Genomic DNA, 22,989 nt, shown 5'->3' with positions numbered 1-22,989 from the left:
TGGGCTATCATAGTGTTAGCATTTCTGGGTTTGGTTTTGTTCCCCAAGTGACAACTGGCACTTAACCCCCTCCCTCTGTTTATCCCGAGTTGGAGACCCCAACTTTGCTGCTTTACACTGCAGAAATGCAGCCGCTGCCCTAAAGAGCTTACTTTGTAGCGGGACAGAACAGATAAAAAGAGGACGGGATGCGAGCACTACGCACTTCTCTCTCCATGACAGAGCTCGAGGAGCTTGAGGACACACAGGATACATGCCGGACACGGAATCTCTTCAGTCGCAAGATCACAAGATGCTCAATCTTCAGCATCAGTACAGGCAGGCTTAATTTGGTCCTATTTGTACAAATCAAAACTCCAGTAAAAACAAGACTGCTTAATTGAAGAATAAAGACCACATCTTTAAGAGGACATTTTATTTAACACACAAAACGACTACTTCGCTGCTTAAGCTTTGGCTTATATCGTGCATTAATTTGACCAATTAGGCCTAAAAAGCTCTATTTTTCAGAAACCAGAACCATTGCTCACCATTCTATGGTTCACTGACAAAGAACACGGTGATAACGTTTGCACAAGCTCTCTTTTGGATAGTGTGAGCCTACTTTGAGGGGAATTTTGTCATGATACACTTGTAAGATCAGGCACTGCTTACTTGGTAACAGGGTAAATAAAACGTGGCAATTTCAAACCAATTTCCAAATCCTGAGTGGGGAATTTAAATGACTGTAAGTTATTACTCTCCATGAAAGCTGAAGAAATATTTTGCCAAAACACTTATTTTCAAATTTCTAACAAGTAACATGAAGTTTACGGCTACCACATGCTGATCTGCATGCTATACAAAAGATTCTCCAACGACTTAATTGATCCTGTTTAGGGACTCAGTGGAATTACACCGGCAAGGAGCAAAAGAGGGGAACACACCAGAGGCTGTCAAATCTTTGTACGCAGGGAGTAACAGTATAATAACCATAAGCCAAATAATGGCCACGAACTCAGCTCGGTTGTGGCAGCAAAAAGAAATAGTATTTCTGTTAGCAAAGTCATCTGCTAAAGCTAGGCACCAGGAAGGAATTCAGTCCTACTCGTGCAAGTAAACAGAAGTACTTGCAAAGCCCAATTTACGTATCACAGTTTCAGAACAATAAATATTTCTCTTCCCATAGCCTCTAAAACTGGAACGTGTTCTGCTCTGCCACGTCTTCCCTTGCTCAGCCAGGGCAGCCAAGTTACACATACGCTGCGCTCTTTGGCACTGCTGAAGGAACAAACAGGATATGGCATAGGTAAACACATTAATTTTCTTTGCTATCCTACAAATGTAATTTGTGCCCTTAAGCACTGCACATTCATCTTGATGTTGGAGTATGACGTTGAGAAACCACCTTTTGCAAGTTTAAACAGACCACTAATGGTGGCTGGACAATTTTACTTCCAAATAAGCTAATTAGTCTCTCCACTTACTAAAGCTGATGAGGATCATCTTCTTTAACTTTTAAAAGATACGATTTTTATAACAAAACTCACACTTTCTGTTGCTGTTGCTATTGGCTGCACAGTGGTAGTGAGCAAGTAGGTAACTTTCCACAAGTGATGGCAATATTACATCCTCCAAAATGAACATCAGAAGTTACAGGTTATTTTTCACACAAAAAAAGATATGAATCCAAAAGCTTTTTAACAAGACTTGATAAAAAATTAACACTCCTAAATTTCCCAGTTATAGACCAAAGGCAGGGAGTCCTGCAAGCCCCATAAGGAAGCTGGGGGGAATAAACATTTAATAGTTCTCTTGCACAAAAACCAGTCAAGAAACTTTACTTCTGCCTTCTATTTTTGCCAGTCTTGAATTTTTGGTGTGAAAGAAAAACGCAGAGGCACATCACCAGTTTTGAAGCCCACCATTTCTTTCTTCACGCAGAGTACAAAGAGGAGCAAAAGGATTCTTTTCTGAATGCAGGGCATTTAATAAATTAGTGGCTTAAACCGATGATACATTTTCACAGGTATAAATGCAACTATTTTTCTGAAAAGAAAGGCAAGTTTGTTTGCTCCTCAGCACAAGGACAGTTTACGTACACCAAGAGGTAAATACTTATTTGGCCATAGATGATGCTAGCTTAAGGAGAATTTGCTTCCTTCTCCACGTCATCGTCGTCGTCAACAACCTGAAATCAAACCCAGAAGTAGCTTAGGTAAACAGTTTACGCAATCCTATGGGACTAAGGGTTTAAAGAATTTATTACATTAAATCCCTGCTGGACCCAAGGGGAACAGCAGTTACCCTACACAGCTGAATGACAATAGTCACATGACAAAGGAAAGAAAACCTTGTGATCAAAAATGCCAGGAGGAAACGCAGCTGAAATAGGAGCTGGTGAAGTTAATACAAAAGGCCACCAGAACAATCACTACAGCATATCGGATTTTTAACGAGAAAGCTAAAGAATCTGCATTTTAGGGGACAAAAGCTTGTTGCTTTTTATCACCCAAAGTCACCAAAGCACAAAGGTAACAATTGCTGGCAAACGGTGCCCAGTTCTGAGCTCCTCAGTAGAAAAGGAGACAGTCCAATGAGGTATCACCTCCCTCAACCTGCTGGCAATACTCCCCTTAAATACAGCCCAGGGTATCCTCAGCCACCTTTGCCATAAAGGCACACTCCTGGCTCAGGCTGAACTTGGCATCTACCAGCACCCCAAGTCCTTTTCTGCAAAGCTGCTTTCCAGCCAGGCAAGCCCCAGTGCATTTTGGTGTGAGGGGCTTTTTAGGGTTCTGTAGCTTTTGCTAAGATACAGTTTCCAACTCAGGAAAACTACACCTATACATCCTGTACTTTTGCTTAAACTGCCAACCTCTCCATGCTGGAAAGGGACAAAGACCTTCTTTTTCATTTAAAAAGAAAACAACTACTACCTCTCACCAACCCACCTGTTCCACGCCTTCTACTTCAGGGATGTAGAACTGGAGCATGTTCTGTATCCCGCTCTTCAGGGTGATGATGGAACTGGGACAGCTGGTGCATGAACCCTGCAACTTCAGCTGCACAATCCCATCCTCAAAGCCTTTATAAATAACATCACCACCATCTTCTTGCACTGTCGGCCTGGTGGAACACGATACTCAATTTAAAGCAAGTATAGCTGAAATAAGTTTCCTTCCAGAAATCTTCAGTAAAGCTAAATTTAACACACACAAAGAACTGTCACGATATAGTAACTAAAGCCCTCTTTCTCTACAACCACCTGGTTCAAATTTCCAACAACACATGCTGTGCTGGACTCTCTCACACAGAGAGCTACTGTGTTTTCCGTAGGATGTTAAGCAAAACACATTTGACACGAATGCAGCAGCATACGAAAAACCACTGAAGTTCTAGGGCCGTGGGTAAGCACCTTAGGAGTAGAGCTTGATTCAGCCTGCAAAGACATACTGGTTTGCACCGAGGCAGTCGCCACAGGTAACAACGATTGCCTCAGTTATGCGCCAAATAGGCGTTTGTCCTACCTCAGGAGCACGTGCATCTGTTAGCTGACTAGGGACAGCGATAAGAAGTTCTAAAGTGCTTCCATAAATAAATAGGCAGTTCACCATAGCTTACAGAGATCAGGAAAAAAACTCAACTATAAAAACTTAATCCTGCTAATGGGTGAAGAAGCCAGCATCTGATAAGATCACATCCCCGTACTATTAGCATTTCTGCAGCCTGGTCTCCATTTGCAAGCAACAAATGCCCTGCATTGTAAGTGTATCCCCATAGCAACACTTTCCCAGACCAAGTTAAAACCATCAAGTTACTCTAACAGAAGCTCTTTATACTGATTTCCAAAATAACTCTTTGAGAACTACACTCCTAAGAGAATAACCTATGAATCGGACACATTTATTAACAACTCACCATAGCAAATTATCTTCGTTCCAGAAAGCCAAAGAACATGACTAAAAATTCCGTTTTTCTTATTTGAAATTAACTGTTTTAACACACTACAAGGCATTTCAGATCTACATTCCCTCCATCCTGCACCTTCTGACAACTTCTTTGCATAATTTTTTAATCAACTAAACAGTAAATTCTCTGTATGTGCCACCAGTTTATATATAGCTTCTGTAAACTACCCTGCTATAAAATGAAGTTAAGATACACTACTGCTAATATTCTCACCAACAGCTTCTTGGTCCACCAAGGGGTACAGGGGGAAGGAAATGGAAGAAAAAGGTGGGGAAAACCAGAAATCTGGGCAGAAATCCCGTGACTGTTACGAATAGCCACTGGGAAATCAAGAACTAACATACCAGAGGGAGCTTAAATGGCCACGTACCCAGCGAGAGCAGGGCCTCTTGTATGCTATTTGCTATCATGGCTTTATGCAACGATATACTTGGGTTACACTTTTCATACACATTTGGGAAAAACGTTCCAGTTTATTCCTGCTTTTCTCCCTCTTTCCTTTCAGGAAAGCTAACCAGTACCATCTGTCAGCTGAGATAACCAAATCTTTAAATTAAGTGATATCACTTTAAAACGCAGCATCATAACTTCTGGAAAAATTAAACTGAACTCCATGATTTTGACCCACACACAAGCTGCTGGGTCCTGGAATTTGTGAGCTGGAGAAGATGTTGCCATCGGGTATCACAGATTCGGGAACACATCAAGCATTTTCCCCTACATCTAAAATGTCAAGTTGCTTATCCCTTTCAGTTCACTCTGCAAGGCAATTAATGAGCATAAAAATATACTTCAGGTAAACAACATGATCCATAGCCGCTCTTGAGACTTCATTAGTTACCAGCAGTTTCTAAATTCAAGCTGTGTGTTAGAATACCAATAAAACTGCAACAGAATGAAGCCCAGACAGCAAGGGAAAGCCACTAGCAGATTTTGCTTTAGAGTATAATACAAGAATGTAAACTACTTTGGAATACTTGGAAGGGAAGTACAGTGAAGACAGAGATTAATACAACAGAGGAGAAAAGAAAAAGAAAGATGGCATTGTTTTCACCATTTAAAAACAGCCAGGTTAAACCCAACAAACCTGTTTAAATGTCTTACGGAGAGTAAGACTATACACTGTTCTAAAATCACTCAGCAATAAGGACTCGGTTCAGCACACACTTTGCTTAAACAGGAAAGCCAGATAGAAAGTTTTCAATTAGAGGAAACAGCACTCTCAGCGTCGGCCAGTTTTGCACTTTGAACCCCCCCCACTAGATACTGAACCATGAAATCACACACACCCAAACAAAAATACACTGTTTCTTAAATAAATCCAAACCCCAGTCACTCCATCTAAGTGATCTAAGGTTCCTGGTTTACCTTATTCTTGTGTCCAGCAGTTCTTTAATCATCAGTACAACTTCATCATCTTCTTCCGACGCACCTTGGGAAAAGAAAAACATGCAAATTAGAACTCGGAGAGGATTCCAGTATCATTACTAACACTGCAAATCTATAACGGCAGAATGAAACAGCATTAAAAACACTGCTGAAATGACTGAAACCAAAACCCGAATTCAAAGTATTTTTCTCTGTCCTTATTTACATCCCAGGCTTTCACTACCAAAACCCAGTATTGGTTCAGAGTTGTTCTCAGCAGGCAAAGGCCTTAACAGACAACAGTGGCACCAACTTTTAAAGGAATCAACAACAAACATCCAATAAGGAAGCAGTGGTTAAGGCAGGGTCCTCAGAAGGAAGGTTTTAGCAACTTAAGAATTATGAACCTGTCTGGGTTTAGAAGCTCTAGATACAATTTTAGGCTGAGCGTTAAGTGTCACAGAAGCATTTTTAAAGACAACCTTTTCAAATAAAACAAAATCTCTGTTAATATTGACATTAAAACCAGACATAACAGAGCAGAGAGAAATTCAATAGTCATAATGTTCCTTAAAACATTGGAAAATTTGTTTAAGTTGCTAAGTTGCAAATGAGGAAAAACTGCCCTCTAGTTACATTGTAATTTAGTCTCCATTACTTTCTATTACAGTTTGAAAAATATATCTTACTATTTCTTGTTCATTTAAGACCATAAACCTATTGTTAAGGCACGGACATTAAGCCTGGGCACTCCTTTTTGATTTAAGGAGGAAAATAAAACCCTTTGTAGGTGCCCATACGAAAAGGATATGCAGCAACACCCCACAGCTTTCTAAATGCAGCCTCAGAACTTCAAAAAATATTTCACACACACACTAAGTACAACAGAACACGGTCCACACTGCCAAAACGCATAGCTCAGCACAGCTCCCATGAAGATATGCTCATAGTACAGCAGATGAGAGCCAGGCTTTATACCCACGGACCAGCAGCTCCTGTACAGCGAGCGCAGCATTGCTTCCACTACAGGCATTCTGCAAATTCCCTCCTGTGTTAATTTTAGCAATTTGTACTTTAAATTCTCCTGCATGCTTCTCCGAGGTACAAGTGGAGGCTCTTCTGGATTCACAAAAACTAAACGCAAAGGCAGATACCGGCCTCTTCCTGAAGAGTTTGATTTACCTGTATCTGTCCTAGGTGCCTCATCAGTAACTACAGGTAAGCCAGAGGCAAAGAAATCCATTATAGTTGCATAAATATCTGGTTTCAGTAAGTTCCAATCCAGGTCTTCACTCTCCTATAAGAATCAAAAGGGGGAAAAAAAAAAGAATAAACACAGAGTATCTGCCTCCTAGTAATAAGTTACGCAGAGATTCTTCTTAGATTAAAAATATCATAATGGGCTCTCACAATTGACACCTGGATTTGATTTCATAGTTTTGCCAAGTCCAGCTTTGCCAAAAAAGTTGAGTAAGACTCAATTTATAATAAACAGAAAGGTTTCCTTGCTTGCAAGCCAAGTGCTATTAAAAGATTAACTAAAGATGTGAAAGTCTCCTAAATACATTATTTGACACCTGTTTTTACCAAACTGTTTCAGAGACTCAAGATCATTTGCCTCCATTTAACATTGAGCCAAATTATCACTTACTGAATTGCCCCATGCTCTTCACACAGTAAGAGCATAACTGCGTGGTTACCACGCAACACCTTATCTCTGCTGACATGAGCTCCACACCTTGGGTAAACACAGCACTGCCTGCAATGTGCTTCATCCCGTCAGACAATCATCTCCTTTGGAAGCGTTCCCTGGAGGTCAGCTAATCCCGACTCCTGCTCGACACAGAGCCAACTTCACCGTCGCACTGGGCCTCATCCAGTCCAATGCTGACCACTTCCAAGATCAAAGAACCTACAACTTCGCTGGGCAAACTTGTCCAGTGCTTATCCACACCCTGTGATTTTTTTTCTCCCTTTTATATTAAAGGCAATTCCTTTTATGCCGCCTGTGAACACTGCCTCTGGTACTCTCACTATGCATGCCCAAGAGTCCGACTGGATCCTCTCTATGGCCATTTACTGGACAGCTGAATCCCAGCGCATCTTTTAGAACATCTGAACCTCTGTTCTGCTTACCTTGGTGATGGTGATGAAATCTGGGCCAAAGAAAATACTTTTAACTCCTTCAATTTTGAATAACTGCCTGTCAGGAAAATAAAAAAAACCAAAATGCACACACATTTCAGGCAAACTCCTAAAGATTTATTTAATCTGTCACAGAAAAAAAGTTCTAGAACACACTTCTAGTCAAAATCGAGCGCTAAAACCAGAACCGTTAAGGGAAACACACGTTTTCTTCACCTACAGCTTAGGAATAGCCGGAAGATCCTGCTGTGGAGCAGTGCACATAGCGACACTGAACACACCTTACAAGAAAGACTTTTCCACTAGATGTGTTAAAGAATTACTCTCTCTCTCCAGTTCTTCTTTGGAGGCAAAATTATATTCTGTATATAAAAACTACTTGTTTAGGACCAAAACCACTAGGTACCAATCGTTTCAGGTAGGAGTAGTGCAAATACAAGGAATGTTCTTAGACTAAAATAAGTTATTTGAAGTAATTGAGCCCAATAAAAACTGCCTTCAGCTCTGTTGCCATTAAATAAAAGGGATTAGTGCCAAGCAGTCCACAAGGCTTAACACATCAACTCACTTTGTGAGCAATCTTCACTATTTTTAGTCAGCTGCATGGCATGTGAAAAATATGAAGATTTAGTAAAGGCTTAAGCCTCATACTAAATTGCTTGAGATGGCCCCATATAGCACCTGACAACCAGGTGGTGAATTAGCACACATTCAAAGCAACGCAAGAACTTAGATGACAGGAAAGAGCCTATTTTTGACAGTATTTTAGGTATAAAAAGCGAAATGAGAGTATAAACATTTTTTTCCATAAATGGTTAAATAAAACCCACCAAACTCATCTACAGAATAAGTTAATGGTGTTTACTCTTCAGGAGCAGCAAATAAAAATAATTTTAAAAAGCATTAAAAGGAGAAAGCACCTTGAGGTAAATACAGCATAAGGCTGTAAGAGAGATTTTGTAATTAAGGGGAAAAAAAAATATTCTCCTGAACGACTGGAAACCTCAAAAATGCAATAAATGAAGGAACTGGAAATCTCATCACAAAGATACATGTGATGAAAAATGACAGAAGAGATTTCACAATACCCATTTGAAAGAATTTCTACACATCAAACAGTTATATGTGTATCGGGCTTTTACATCACCAAACCAATTAAATTTTAAAGTTACTTAAACAATGAAATTATGCAAGTGCATCAAACCATCCTAGATCAATTAAGTAATTCTCCCCCCCTCCCTCCCCTTCAGGAAGCTTTTATTTCTTCTTTAGAAAATGAATACTCCTTTTTAAAATAAATGAGTATTCCATTTACAAAAAACATAATCTGGGATTTAACGCTATATAGTAGATTTTTTTTTTTCCATTAACCTGCACAATATACCTTATCAGGCTGTTTTGCCACAGTACAGTCTAGCACATACATCATCTTTGATGATAACCTCTATTTGCAGATATCTGACAACAAAAAGCCTCTTTCTGAGAGTCCATTTCATTCTGCAACCTGATACACTTTGGCATAACGAGATCCTACAAACATGTTTCGATGTCCACAAAAAGCTTTTGCATTATATTTATTACTTTTAGTCACAGAGTTTTGCTTGTAAAGATCCCGTTTGCCCTCCAATAGCTCTGCAAGAAACCTCTGGAAACCCTACAGTTCCTAGAGAGAATCTCATGAGAAACAGCTTCTACTTTTGCATATAATTCTTCCAGCAGACACAAAGATGACTTAAACTGGGATCTGCAGGGGTAACCTACTGCAGCATTTCTGGATCTTACTCTCAAACTGAAGCCCTTCCACCCACGTAACAGTTTCTTTTCAGAGGCTAATCCGACAGCAATGACAAACATGCAAAACAGATGCTTCCAAATAGTCCCAGAGAGACTTGTGATGGTGCTCCAAACCCCTTCTGTACCAAGATGACACAAATCAATTATTTGCTCAGCGATCCTTACTCGAGATTACGCATTTTGGTATTGAATGCTGCAACTCCCAAGACCTGTTACAGATCCAGCCCCAAAGTGTGGGCCAAACCCAGCTTTCCCTTGACTGAAACACAAACCTTTTGTAAAGGAAAAATCCATTGGCTTTGAAGTTCAGGTTAGCACCAACATCCGTCAAAACAAGCAAGCTACCGCATTTAATTCACGGTATTTGGGGACTATTTACTTCCTTATACTATTTCTATTTCCCAATTCTGAAAAGTTGCATGATTTCCAAGTAACTACTTGAATTAAAGAGTATTCTGATGGGAATGATTTTGCGAAATCAGGGCCAGAGGTCTCACCAGTGATGCAACAACCGTTTGAGAATACTGATTCATAATACCACTCAATTCAGTCACATGAACTAGACCATGATGCGTTCTGCTATGATACAGCTGTAGGGAGTGCAGACTCACAGGAAGACTACTTTAGTAACAACAACCTTCCCAGCTTTAATTTTATGCAAAGTAAAGCAGCATTACAAACATAAACCCAACCAAGCTACTTCTGAGCATGAAGAGCAGAATGATCAGAAGCTGTGCTTAAAAACATCAGTTGTAGACACACAGCCCATACTGATCCCCAAACAAATTATGATGTATTAAATAATACCTTGCTAAAGGTGAGCAAAATGCTGCAGCTGGTGTGGAAAACTCCATAGTCCTCGACTCCAGCACTTCCTTCCCTGGAATAAACTTCAAACTATTTGGATTTGGTGTGTCTTGAGTTTGAATAAACATGCTTCTTACTGGAAATTTACAAAAACAAAAGGCGGGGGGGGGGGGGGGGGGGGGGGGGGGGATGTGGAGAAAAATAATGTTATCAAATCTAAGTAGCTTAAATGAAAGTCAAGGATCCTGATTACTTGGCAAGCCAAGACCAGGGTGATCCCTGTGCTATAGCAAACACCAGCCTGCACAGCAATGATACTTTAAAAACACAATGCAATAGGCTCCTCGAAAGGCTCCAGACTGACACGAAGCCTGATAAACACAAACATGTTACCTCAGAGGAAACAAGACGATAAACGGAACCTTGTCTTTGCTTCTTTTGCTAACTTTTATTTACTAAAAAGCATCCTCTGTAACAGCATCAAACTGCCTGAGGCCAGTACCAGCCTCACTTTCTAGGGAAGGCCACGAGATGCAAAATTTGTTTCTCTGTCAGGTTTAGGGGTTTTTTTTATTTTATAATCCTCAAATGCTGCTTAGTCCCTCTTCCAGCATTATCATTTCCTGTTCAAAGCATGATCAGTTTTACTAGCCCTCTCTTGAAGATACACACTACCTAAGGGGGTTGGTTTATATTTTATTTTTCAGCACTATAAAAAAAAAACCAAGAGTAACTAAACAGTAACAGTGAACTACGCTCTGCTAACATTTCCCATAGAGCGAAAAATTACTGTAAGCTATCCCTTATCCTCCAGAAACTGAACTGACCAAACAAATTAAAATAAAATTATTTACAATTCATTGCTAAAGATGGTTAAAAGATAAATTTTTACAGAAGGTCCTTTTGTGGCATGGGTCTGTCTTTTACTAGAAGACTGTAAAAAGCCTGATCTTGACTAAAATTTAATACTCTACATTTAATGAGTACATTTAATAGTGTATTTTTCCTGCAGACATGTCCAGGCAGCCTATGCCTGATGTCCCACTGAAGCTGAACATCAGTTAGGGAGAGCCTCCCATCGCTAATTCTGTTTCTAGTTCTCCTTCTTCCTAACTTGCCCTGCATATGAAATAACACAATGATACACAAACGTTCAGGAAAGAAGAAAATGCCTTTTAAAACCAAAAATCTCTAGGAGCTAATATATATAAATAAATTATACTTAAAAAACAAGCTCACATAACTTCAAAAATATGCAATGGAGGGCTTTAAAGCAGCAAAAAGAGCTGACATTTTCATAAACTGCCATTTTGCTCTCTGGTATTAGATGACAAATCACACTATTTATAAATTGAAAAATTGTTACTGCCCGTGTCTGTCATGGTAACAACCCATTTGACTTGAACGTACACAATGGCACAGTATGCACACACTACATTTTTTTGTTAGTTTTTTTTTAAAGGAAAAAAACAACTTAGCATAGAAGTACTTAGCTTTAACGTGAAAAGAATAATCCTGATAGAGCAAGCAACTACTCAGCTTATCCGTGAAGATGGAAGAACTATTCATCTTCCAAATCCTGCTGGCATCTAAAAATCACATCCAGTATAACAGCATAGTTGACAAATAACCAACGGGGGATTTAGATGGTGTAAACTGAGTATTCTCTGCCCCTTTTTTGAAAGCAATGGGCCACTAACAGTTACCACACACTGTTCACCCAGCATCTCCAGCACCCTAAACCACAAACGGCTGTGTCAGTTCCCAGAAAAGGTGTCCACGTGGGTAGCCTCTGTATTTTAAAAGTGTCTTCTGCAGTTGAAGTTCTGCCTTCGTAAGACCAGGTTTTTCAGTCATTAATCAACCCGGAGAGTTCTTTGCACAGCTCTGAAGAACTTGCTTGGCATTTGCTATTCAGCAGTTAGTGACTGGCTGTATCTACATCTAACACCTGTTACCAGTTCTTTCAGCCCTCTGCAGAATGCTGTCTGTACCTGCTCATTATTCTGTTCTGCCATATGCTGCAGGTAAGAGGAAGACACCACGCAGAGGCCAACTTTAGCGGGACACTTACAGAAGCAGGTGAAATACTAAGTCTGCTCAGCAGAGTCTGCCTGTTGGTTAGAACTAGAACGGCAAAAATTTTCTTTTCTGAAACCAAAATTAAATAGAAACCTCTGCCTAGGCAGACTGATTTAAATAAGATTTCCATTTGTGACTAATGCCATGCAGCAGCACCTGCAGAACTTTTTGACTTGGACTCTTTCTGCTACAGCATTGGAGAGCAGTTGCCAAAACCCTCAGGCAGGTGCGAAAGCATAGTGTTTTTCTGTGGTGCAAGTTTCATGATTTTATTTTTTCTATTTTTTTTCCCCTTTTCTGAGCATTATAGCCTACCAAAAAATCCAATAGGTATGACAAACTCAATCTTAAACATTGCTTTTTCAGGACAATACCAAGTTGCAGATATTATTGGAGAATACCATTAATGCATCATACATGGATGCATTTTCAAGAGAGAAGAAATTAAAAAATGAAAAGATTGCAGCTCTAAGAATGAAAGGCTTTGTTTTCATCCTTGTTAGGCCCTTATCTGGATGGCCAATGATTTTATCTGGCAGAGCTCAGCAGCTGAAGCAGGACAGAAGGCAACATGAAATCTTTCACAACAGATACATGTACGCCAGGATAGAAATTAAATTAAGAACAGCAGCAAAGCCCAAGCAATATTTTGCACTAACAAAGCCCCTTGTAAGGCTGAATGGTATAGAAAAAACACATATAATCAAACACCTAAGAAAGTCATCCACATCTTCTCCCCAAGCTCCAAGTGTCCAAATGCACTAGCACTTCATTAAAGACTACCAAGGAAATGTTGCCACACACAGATTGCAGAAAGAAGGCGGCTTCCGTTATTACCACAAGACATAAAAACCTCACAACACATTCATCTATTCATTTTTAACTAGTATTTACCTGTGTTATGCCATGCTGTAGATGGAAGAAACTGTTTCTTTTGCAGAAGTTGATGGAAAGACTGTCGAGTTGCCAAATTATGATCTTTTAACATCGTATGACAAAACCTTGAAAAAAATAATTTTACTGACATTTTCCAAATTAAAAGTTTGCACTACCCCACAGAAAAAGTATTTCACATGCTTCTACTCAGCAAGACACTCACCTGGCTTAAACCTCTAGGGTAATGTAGCAAGCTCACAGGCTAGACTGCAAAATGTCCCTTCCTTTTCCCCCTTTCCAGTGCTCCCTCTCTCTCATTTCATAATAAAATACACCTAACTCTCCAATTTTAGCCACCTAAAAAAATTAATCTAGGCTCCTTCACAGTCACTAAAGACAGGCAAATCACCTTACTTACCTGTAACAGAAAACGTTAAGTCACCCTAAAGGAGCCTTTTCGTCTTCCTTTTGACTGTAGTGAGTACCTGGAAATCTAGCTTGGCCTAAGCATCTAATTTTCAGAAGATTACAGACAGCTGAGATGAATCCAACCTGAGGCTAAATCAAAGCTAGTATTTACCCTATACTCTGTGGGTTTAGCTGGTCAAACATAAGGGTCTCCTATGTGACTCTGAGAAGATGCAAGTCAGGATAAAAAGGTAACGCAACGGCTACTCTTAGAACGAACAATTCTCATAAGAAAAAAATACAACATTTGGATAAAAGATAAAAAGTCTGTTAGCTACAGGTACCAAGCCATACCTCACCCCTGTTCACCTCTGTGTATTTCTTCTCTTTGGGGAATAAAGAAATCCAGTATATTCCTGTACAAGTACTGTTCCAGAATTAATCCAGACCAGTTAAAAAGAGGCCCTGCTCCATACATAACCCACGCCAGCAGTCAAAATAGGGGTGGCATCATCTGCTCAGATGGAAGTTAAAAGGGGGAAAGCTGGGAACAGAAAAAAAAAACATTAAGAGAAAAGGCAAGACAGAGCGATGGAGTAACAGGCCTAACTTTCCAAAGTGTGAATACTTGCTTCCACATCTGGTATCTGTGACTGTAAGCACAGCCAACAGCATCCAGGTATTTCAGAGCGAAGTGAGAATCAGAAAACGTAACCAAAACCCACCTTATGTCACAAGTAGGTAGGACATAGAGAGCATTTATTATTATATGGTTTCTCTTCACCTTATGAGGTACGGAGGCAGCGGGAAAGCAGGTAAACTACATGTATCACACCTGCAGGGCTGTTACTAAGATTCTCTCCGGGGGTCATAAATCTGAACACAAGCACTACACCTAGGCCCAGATTCCTCAAACACGGTAACAGCAGAAAAGCTCTCATTAAATGGACCTTCCTGCTGTGAGTGAGGGAGACATGAACACATAAAAAGTCCGAATCATGTTATTTCCCTGCTTTTATGGTCTGGATTGCAGGTACAGAGGCCACAATGGGATGTGTGTGGAAGGTCCCCTAAGAGAATAGTTCTCCTTTCTCCCTTCAGCTTTGGGGAATAAAGATTATAATGCATTTTACAGTCCACAGCACAGAGCAGAAGATGTGCCCACCAGCACACTATCCTTTGAATTTCCTCTTATTGTATAGCTTTTAGCAACTGCGGGCAGGGGTACTATTTCCCCTTATTGCTTGGCCCTAAGGGTACATATGTGGGAGAGTGCAGTGCCCCTCACTGCATGATCCGCTGCACATGGTGGTGGGGGGGGAAATTACCCCTCGCTGCAGGGTCTGGGCACATGTGGGGGAAATTACCCCTCGCTGCAGGGTCTGGGCACGTGTGGGGGGGAATTACCCCTGGCTGCAGGGTCCTGGGCACATGTGGGGGGCATTTCCCCTCAGGACTCGCACCTGGCACAGGGGGGTGCACAGTCCCTCAGGACCTGCGTGTCGGGGGGAATTAACGCCTCGCTGTTGTAGACGGCTGGATGACGAAACGGCCCCTCCCTGCCCGTCTGTAACGAGGAGAAAGAACAGACAGCTTCTTTCTTCCCCGTCCGCCCTGCTGCAGCGGGGAAGGGGAAGAGCGAGGAGAGCCCGGCGCGGCCCGGCTGCCCCTCGCTACGACACGGCCGCCCCCCCCCCCCCAGCCGCGCAGGGAAGGGGCGAGAGGGGACCCCTCCGGGACACAAACCGGGCTGCCTCCTCCGGGCCGGGGCAGCGAGGAGCCGAGCGAGCCCCGCGGTCACCTACCGGCCGCCCAGCCCCACCGCAGCGCCGAACCACCGCGCAGCCGCCATCTTGGCGCTCCTCAGGCGCTGCCGCCCCGCCCCGTTCCCGCCCCGTTCCCGCCCTGTTCCCGCCGCGTTCCCGCCCCGTTCCCGCCCGGCCTGAGGCGCGGCGGCGGCCCCTGCCGGCGGCAGCCCGCGCTCGGCCTCTTCCCTACAAAACGCCCATCTACAACGCCTCCTTCCCCCTCTCCCTCACCCCAAGGGTAATACTTTTTGGTTTTATTCAGTAATTTCTTCTTACCTTTGCAGAGCGCTGCCCCTGTGCCAGCCGCTGGCACGGCCTCTTCACCGGCGGGAAGGGGCAGTTACCACAGAGCGCTCAGGAACAGCCCCCTCCAGGCCTCCTTTCACCACCCAGCCCAGTAACACACAAAAAACCTTTTTCTGCGCCCCCCAAGCCTCACAAGCCATCAACAGCTTGTAAATTAACCTCGCGGGGATGGGGACCCGCAGCAAAAGTCAGAGGTGAGGCGTTTGTTTTGATCAAATTTTATTTGAGGTGGAAGCTCTCGATTTTGCAGGTGTTGCTGCAGCCATGCAGGGCTGTTGGAGGAGGAACAAGAAGAGGAAGAGTCTCCCTGGGGAGGAAGGAGACACGTCTGCACTTTCAGCAAGATGATGAGGTTCCAGTTCGCGCCTGGGCCGTGGCTGCCTGCCCCCCCCCCCCCCCCCCCCCCATATGATTACAGTCCTACCGACCTTGGACCAGAAAGTCACTTACACTAGGCCGATCATAGCTGCTTATCCTCTTACAACTAACTAATACAACCTAAAATCCAAAGTCCTTTAAACAAACTTTCAGCCCCTCGTTTCAGTCATTCCTTGCTGGATTGGCTGTACCTTGGCATGCAGCTGCACTCACAGAAAGCACGTTTTCCCTGGGCTTTGCCAAAACCTGTTCTTGGATAGCCACGCGTTTCCCCCCACACACATGCACAGCTCCGCCTGGCACCGGGCAGTCACAGACCGGTTCGCTCATGTATGGCTGATCCTCTTGGAGAATGCGTTTGTTCTGCACCTCCTCTCCTGCAGCAGCAGCTCCCAGGCTTGCAGGGAGGGCTCAACAGCTCTGCACTGCCTGTGGCTGTAGCATTGCCCTAGACATGAAGGCTTCTCTCCTGTAAACTGGAATATCCACTGCTCAAAGCCTCTGCTTAAAGCAGTTAAGATCAGTTTGACTTGACAACTGCCAGATAAAATAGTAGGGACAGACAGAGTTCAGTACCTTGGTAGGAACAACTGGTTACAAACCAAGTTCTTTGTATCCAGCAAAAATACTTCACACAGGGAGGGGAGAAGGAAAGCACAGCAGCGAGGATGCATTGTAATCAGATACAGTTTTAATAAAATGTACATAAGTTTACAACTCAAACGTTTCTTCATGATTACCAGAAACACAGATGATCACACCCGGAGTGCAAAACTTGACTCCATCAAATCTGCAAGTCAGAGGTACTTCCAAGACCGCTAAGAATTACCTTAATAACCAACACAGTGCAAATGAAACACTGCTCTTAGGACAGGAGCCACAGATTGTTTGTCACAGTTAGTGGAGACCACAGACGCTTCCAGCTCCCCCTTCTCCATCCACGCAGAAACAAGGGAGTTTCACTGCTGGACTCAGCGTGCAGTGATGCTCTACCAGCTGCGTCCTACACCGAAGCAAGCACCCTGTCCTCCCCACCCCTGCAAGCAATTATTTCTCCCTTTGGAGGGGAGAGATTGGGGAACAGTGGATCATCATTATCCCTCTAACTTCACAGGGGAGTACTTCTCAGTTGGTGTGTGGGTGTGAGAGTATTTACCCTACCTACAATGGAAACTACAGACTGTAGCTTATTTTTAGAAACACTAACAGAGCTGATCAGGTTTCAGGAATGTGTTTCAGAATGGAACAAGATTTCACTGTCAAGATACTACTGTAAAAATGCTTTGGGGTCTTTTAGTGTACTGAAAGGCCTTGATTTAACACCATGAGAAAACAAAACAGAACAAGAACCCACAAAAATTCAACTCCCCAACACAAGAGTCTTTGGTGGAAGCTGAGTTAAAGTAATTGATTACCACTTTGGAGTGATTGAGAGTTCAGCAATTAAACAGATCTCACTCAGTCTTACTTAAGTCACACTGAAGACATGCTTCAAGTGCTGTGTGTCATGATTGCTTACATGGGTTTGCTGTTATGACCTTAGTATCACCTATTGTTGCATGCATAGTGTGCATTACAGATTAAGTGTGCGCTGGCTTCCAGAGATCAAGATTGTAAACTTAAAACCAAGTACGACTAGTGCTGAGCTGGCTGGAAGGGAGAGGAGATATGGGGACAGCCCCAAAAATACTGCGGCAGGCTGCGGAAAGCGCAGGTTAACACCACGGCAGCTGGTCCCGTTACGTGCATTGTACAAACATCATGGCAGTGAGGCACAGAGAGCCAAGCCAACTGCTGGTTTGGTTTTTTTTTTTTCCCATGCAGAAACTCTGATTAATCACTTTGAAGAGAGACTTTAAGTGCATTCAAGCTGAAGTTGGCAATGGGTAAGAACCAGTTCCTTTCCCTGCATGAATCTACGATTGTCGCAGGACTGCAGCGATAACTGTGGGCCTCTAGCCGTGCACAAGGACCCAGGGCAGTTAACAGAATTTTACTACAGCTTTAAAAAAAGATAAAACCAGTGGTTCTGTTCAGAAAACCAACTTCAGAACACTGCATTGAGGCCGTACCGGTCTTATTTCATTACGATCACCGGCTGCAGGGCAAAGAAAACAATTAGCGCTATTCTTCCACATTCGTTAAAACCAGTAAGCTTCAGAGACTATGGAAGCGAAATTTCCACTTACAATTCATCATGCTGAAGCTGCAGTACTGGTAGTACAGGATTAGGAGGAATACAGGCTGGAAACAAGAAGGATATCAGACTAACAGGCACTGAAATTCAGTTTTCTGACCATAACCGAAAGTCCCATTACTTCATAGGTCACATGCAGAGATACAAACAAGCTGCCTCCATTCCCCAAAAGAGATCTAAAACCATTTAAGCACTAGATGTACACTGGCAGGATCATTAGCTTCTGGGTCACGGTTAGCTTGCTCTTTGTGTAAAGTGCTTGAAGAACATAAAAGCTGCCAAAATGCTAGCTGAAAATTCAGCCTGACCCGACCTGAATCAGGGCTGTAAACAAGCCCGCACACCTCGCTGCGCCTTGGTGCATTTTCCCTTTCTCCCTTGGCTGGCAGTGCAGGATAGCAAGGTCTGAACTACACACAGCTCATCTCCGCCTCGCCGACACGAACACACACGCAAGAGGCAAGGGGCTCCAGACCAAGCATGAAGGTGAACAGGCTAATGCTTCTCCAGCATCAGCTACGTGAGACCTGGACGTGGTACTGAAAGAAGTTTCACAGAATTGTCCAAAAGCAATTTTTCAAGTAACATGAAGGAAAGGAAGGAGAACCTGAATCCAGTTAGCAGAGGTAATACCTTGAACTGTCATCTTATACATTGGTACCTGCTCACCCCAGCGAAGCATCTCCCTGTTCCACAGATTCATCCCTGCACCACCAAGGCCTGGCCTCCCTTCCAGCAGCTTTCTGAGCAAATTGAATAGCTCGAGGCCAAATTCAGCCTCCTGGCTGCAAGCATGGCCATGATGCAGGCTGTGTGCTGAAATAAATCTGGGCCCTTGTGCCCAGTCTCCTCGGTATCCCTTGAATTCACAGTTTGTTATCCCAGTCATTCTCAGCATCTCTCACTGATCCAGCCCAGCAACAACCGATTTGGGGGTATATATTTAAACCAAAAACAACCGCCTTTTGGGTATATACTTAAATGGAAAATTGACAACAAAACACGATAAACAACAGCCTCATCTTTGCTGGAAAAATATGTCGAGGGAAATCCAGAAATTTCTTTACAGTACTTCTGTTTTCAAGAGGTGGTGACAAGAGGATAGAAAAATCCCTAAACCACCGGTATGCACCAGTATTACTTAACGCAGAGCACAGCAGAGCAGGGCAGGTTTCTGGCTCCACACAAGTTGACCTGACCTGGGCTCGGCAGATCACTATTCACCAGCAACTGGGCTGTGCAAGCCAACACAGCCTCCCTGCTTTCAAGTATCCTCCCTCCCCACTCCAGGGCTTTAAGATCTTAAGAAGTCTATGCTTCTCCCTCTCCCAGGCAATCCCCACACCTAGCACAATCAGCAGAACATTTAGCTCGTCTCTTGCAAGTGAAGGTATTTTGGAGGGGAACCGAGTTCGGGGAGGGGAAAGGAAACAGAGCAGTCGGTGTAACTCCTGTTTGCAGATGCTTCGCTAGTCAGCTCCCAGCATTCAGGGGTTTTTCCATCCATCCTCCCCTCATGCTGCCGGGCTTAAAAGTCAGCAGCAAGTCAGCCCCGGACTGTGCAATGTTCTGCTTTGTTTAAGCAGCTTTTATGTGCATCTTTACTATGCCTATTGCATTCCTTTAATACTTATCTGGACAATGGACAAAGCTATGTACTGGAGGCCCTGCCAGGTTTTTTCCCTGCAAAACTAGACTGAAGTCTGTTTTTGACGGCAGAAGCTCTCCCAGGTGTGACCCCAGTGAGTCAGGAGGAGCTACGGCTGATCTTTCCCTCTCTTAGAGCGACAGTACTCACAGTACTTTCTCTCTGAGTACAAACACATCAGAAAGCAGGCAGGGCAGGAACCTGCTCTACGTACAACCAGCCCTGATCTCAGCAACCTACCCATTGCTCCAACAAGTCTCCTGCAAACACCAAAGACCTCAGAGCCACTTGCAGGAAACACCCAAACGCAAAATAATATGTCCTTTGCCCTCAGTGCAAGCTCCAGCTCACATGACAATGAACAAAGTCCCTTGAGAAGTGGCCACCGCAAGACTTTTAAGAGACTTGGCCAGATGCTACTAGAGTAAATGGGGATTTTTTTCATGAATGTCAAGTCCTTAAAAATAAAACTATCAAATTTTTTTTCTTGGGAGACATTCTGCAGCACCAACACCCATTAGGAGGATGGATTATGGCACAGCAAAGATTCATCAGGGACCCGGAGCCCAAAGAGTCCCTGTAACTGGATGTTTTGAAAGCCAGTCCACACTTACAAGTAGCCTTTGCAGGCCAGAAATAGCAGATCTAAGATAACTTATGCAACCAGGCATTTTGTGAAATAAAGATGAGAGGTTTGTTTCACTCTTATCTCTGTCTTACATTAGTGAGAAGAGAAGGAAGCAAAGCCTGCTTTGTTTCCGCCCAGCTGCCAGCCCAGGCATTTTTTTTCCTCTAAATGCTATATTGGGATTCACTACATCGATGACCGAACAAAAAACAAGTTGTCTTTCTCTTTGGAAACATGGTAGAAAGCACAGTATTTCAGAAACAGAGCAAAGATTACCAAAGGAGTGTGAATGGATTTTGTTTAGGTTCATCCTCAACAGGAAAACAAAAGGCAGAATTTACAAACACAGAGTCAAGCTCTCTGCTAGTATAAATCAGTCTAACCAGATTGCAGCCAATGCTGAATTACACCACTGAGGTATGTAGATCAGGACACCTATCGAGTTATTTGCATAATAAATTTCTCCATAAGGCGTATTTTTAATACTGTAAAAATGCACGGCTCTCTCCTTCACAACACCATAAGCAGATTTCTGGGTCCTACACTTTGGCATAAACCAGACAGGAAATATGCAAGTAAAACTGAAAGCTCTGCCCAATCACTCGATTTTCCAACCAAGAGCAGTAATAACAGCCTGACAAATCACTTTGCTGAAGTTCACACATCTGAGCATTTGCAAAACAAGCAACTGAAGTCACTGTGGGTCCTTCCACCGACTCCTCTGGGCTCCAGCACAGGCCCCCAGGCAGAAGCACTTCCACGTGTTAACACGTCACAGCGAGCAAAGAAATGCTGCATGCGCGATGCCACGGCTCTGCTCACAGCAGCACTGCACAAACCCGGTCCCAGCCATCGCCTGCCCCGCTCCCACGCCGTGTGCCTATAACCTACAAACGCACACAGCTGAACGGCTCTGGAGCCGCGGCTGCCAGGTCTGTCACCACTGCCAGGCAGCAGGGACAGACAAGCCCCCACTGATAAGAGAGAAGTCGCAATAACCCTTTAACCTGTGTAATCGCTTCATTTCCAGAGCACTAGCAAGTCCGGCTTGACTTGCTCTGTAATTAATAAACCTTTTCATTCATCTTATAATGCATTTCCCCAGCCAGGACCAGAAAATACAGAATATCACTGGTTTGGAAAAGCATCTAAAAAATAAATGGGGGGGAAGACAGTGAGAGGAGGAAGGTAAGAAGCAACTGAAAAGGATATGAAGATCCTGAGATCCAGGCATTCAGACTAACTAACATAACTTAAAATGGTTCAACTATGTATCACTGCAAATAGAGTTCTGACCAAAAAAATAATAATTTTTTTTTATATATATATATATATTGCTATGTCATTCATTTCAACTAAAAGGTTCAAGGTCGTGCGAGAGGTGGTCCTGTGGGAAGCACACCTCCGAGCTCACAGCAGATTAAGGCTTTTGCTTTCCCGCTTTGGAAGGAAAGGGTGCTGAAGCAAACGGATCCCCGCCGGGCAGGTCTGTAGTCCTGGAAGACAGAGGGGCAACAGCAACAGATCCTGCTATGGCCTGCCTGTTGGTCTGAGAAACCACTTTGTAAGCAGCTATGGGCTTGGCTTCGAGACCCTGTCCGTCTTCTGGGCTGTAATGACGGGAATATTTTGACAAGGACTGTGGACGGAAAGGCTTGTTAACCACAGAGCCCAGCACGGCCTCCTGGGGCAGCGCGTGTCCTCCTTGGTTTCTCTCACTGGCACTGCCGCCCTGCTCTTGCGGCACACCTTTAGAAGGGATGTTTTCCTGCGTCTCCATAGCTCTGACAGAAGAGGGATGAATATTGCTTAGCTGAGTAAACCCGGCAGAGGGATACTGAGGTCTCGCCGAGGCCATGGACCCACGCGTTGCCGAATCCAGGCTTGGGAACATTGGGTTAGCTCTGTGTTGGACATCACCTCCTTGACTTAGGAAAACGGGTGAAGCAAACGGTTCCTTAGCCATACTGTGGGAAGTCAACTCTTCCACGCTTTTCTTTTTAGTGAAAGGGGCTCTCAGAAACACATCTGCTTCTTCTGGATGTCTAAGAGCCACGTTGCCCTTGGAGATAAAAGGAGCTTTGGTAAAGACATCCACCTCATCAGGCACTTTTCTTGAGCTTCGAAAAGGAGCCGTGGCAAAAACATCCGGTTCGTTAAAAACCTCCCCGGTGTGCAACTGGAAGGCAGGGAACAGCGTCTCCCCTGCTCTAGCCTGGGAAGACTGGGAGTGGGGATCTTCTTTGGAGGCCTCACGTCTTTCCCTGGGTGCAGGCTGCAGGAACCCTGCGCACAGCTTGCAGGTTTCCTCCTCCTCTTCCGAATCCATCAGTAAAGGCCTGGACCCACTGCAATCCAAGATATCTCCTTCGTGGTCTGTCCCCTCGCCTTCGCTGCTGTAGAAGGAGCTGTTGCTTGAAGGGCCATCTCTCGTTATGTAGTCTGACTCTGAGTTGTGCTGTGTTTTCACCGCCAGCATCTCAGACTGACCCTTGTACAAAGCAAGTCCATCACTGCCAGAAGGTCCTTTACAGAGTCCAAGAGCTACAACTGGGAATAGGGCCGGATCCCTCTGCAGACCTAAAAATGCAAG

At 43.6% G+C, this 22,989-nt stretch overlaps 3 protein-coding genes across 23 annotated transcripts in view; all 3 read right to left on the bottom strand.

Annotated features, from left to right (window-relative positions):
• The window catches only part of GFPT1 (glutamine--fructose-6-phosphate transaminase 1), a 40,483-nt gene extending 40,148 nt beyond the window's left edge, over positions 1 to 335 (bottom strand). For 2 of the 3 annotated variants that reach the window (XM_056362951.1, XM_056362953.1), the window contains exon 1: positions 206 to 335. The gene's annotated coding sequence lies outside the window, so the exon portion shown is untranslated. Of the gene's footprint in view, positions 1 to 152; positions 170 to 205 lie in introns of those variants that run through there. The other variant, XM_056362952.1, reaches the window with a different exon arrangement.
• Positions 336 to 400: 65 nt separating this feature from the next.
• On the bottom strand, positions 401 to 15,328 carry NFU1 (NFU1 iron-sulfur cluster scaffold). 4 transcript variants are annotated; one of them, XM_056362956.1, is made up of 9 exons: positions 15,237 to 15,314; positions 13,042 to 13,148; positions 10,066 to 10,201; positions 7,456 to 7,522; positions 6,502 to 6,616; positions 5,320 to 5,383; positions 2,934 to 3,108; positions 2,082 to 2,170; positions 401 to 1,260 (listed from the first exon to the last, which is right to left on the bottom strand). In XM_056362956.1, exons 1-8 carry the CDS (start codon positions 15,281 to 15,283, stop codon positions 2,123 to 2,125), a joined length of 759 nt encoding a protein of 252 aa, XP_056218931.1. In that variant the 5' UTR covers positions 15,284 to 15,314; the 3' UTR covers positions 401 to 1,260; positions 2,082 to 2,122. The 4 variants fall into 4 exon arrangements, with proteins under 4 accessions (XP_056218931.1, XP_056218932.1, XP_056218929.1 ...); XM_056362957.1 differs by having other exon boundaries at positions 401 to 1,257; XM_056362954.1 differs by having other exon boundaries at positions 401 to 2,170; positions 15,237 to 15,328.
• A 1,268-nt stretch (positions 15,329 to 16,596) lies between these two features.
• The window catches only part of AAK1 (AP2 associated kinase 1), an 85,520-nt gene continuing 79,127 nt past the window's right edge, over positions 16,597 to 22,989 (bottom strand). For all 16 annotated transcript variants that reach the window (XM_056362921.1, XM_056362925.1, XM_056362926.1 and 13 more), the window contains one exon: positions 16,597 to 22,976. In XM_056362921.1, the coding sequence (XP_056218896.1) occupies positions 21,817 to 22,976 (1,160 nt within the window). In that variant the 3' untranslated portion in view covers positions 16,597 to 21,816. The remainder of the gene's footprint in view (positions 22,977 to 22,989) is intronic.

This window comes from Falco biarmicus, chromosome 18 (assembly GCF_023638135.1).
Source record: "Falco biarmicus isolate bFalBia1 chromosome 18, bFalBia1.pri, whole genome shotgun sequence".
Taxonomy (NCBI): Eukaryota; Metazoa; Chordata; class Aves; order Falconiformes; family Falconidae; genus Falco; species Falco biarmicus.
This window is presented reverse-complemented; position numbering and strand designations above follow the sequence as displayed.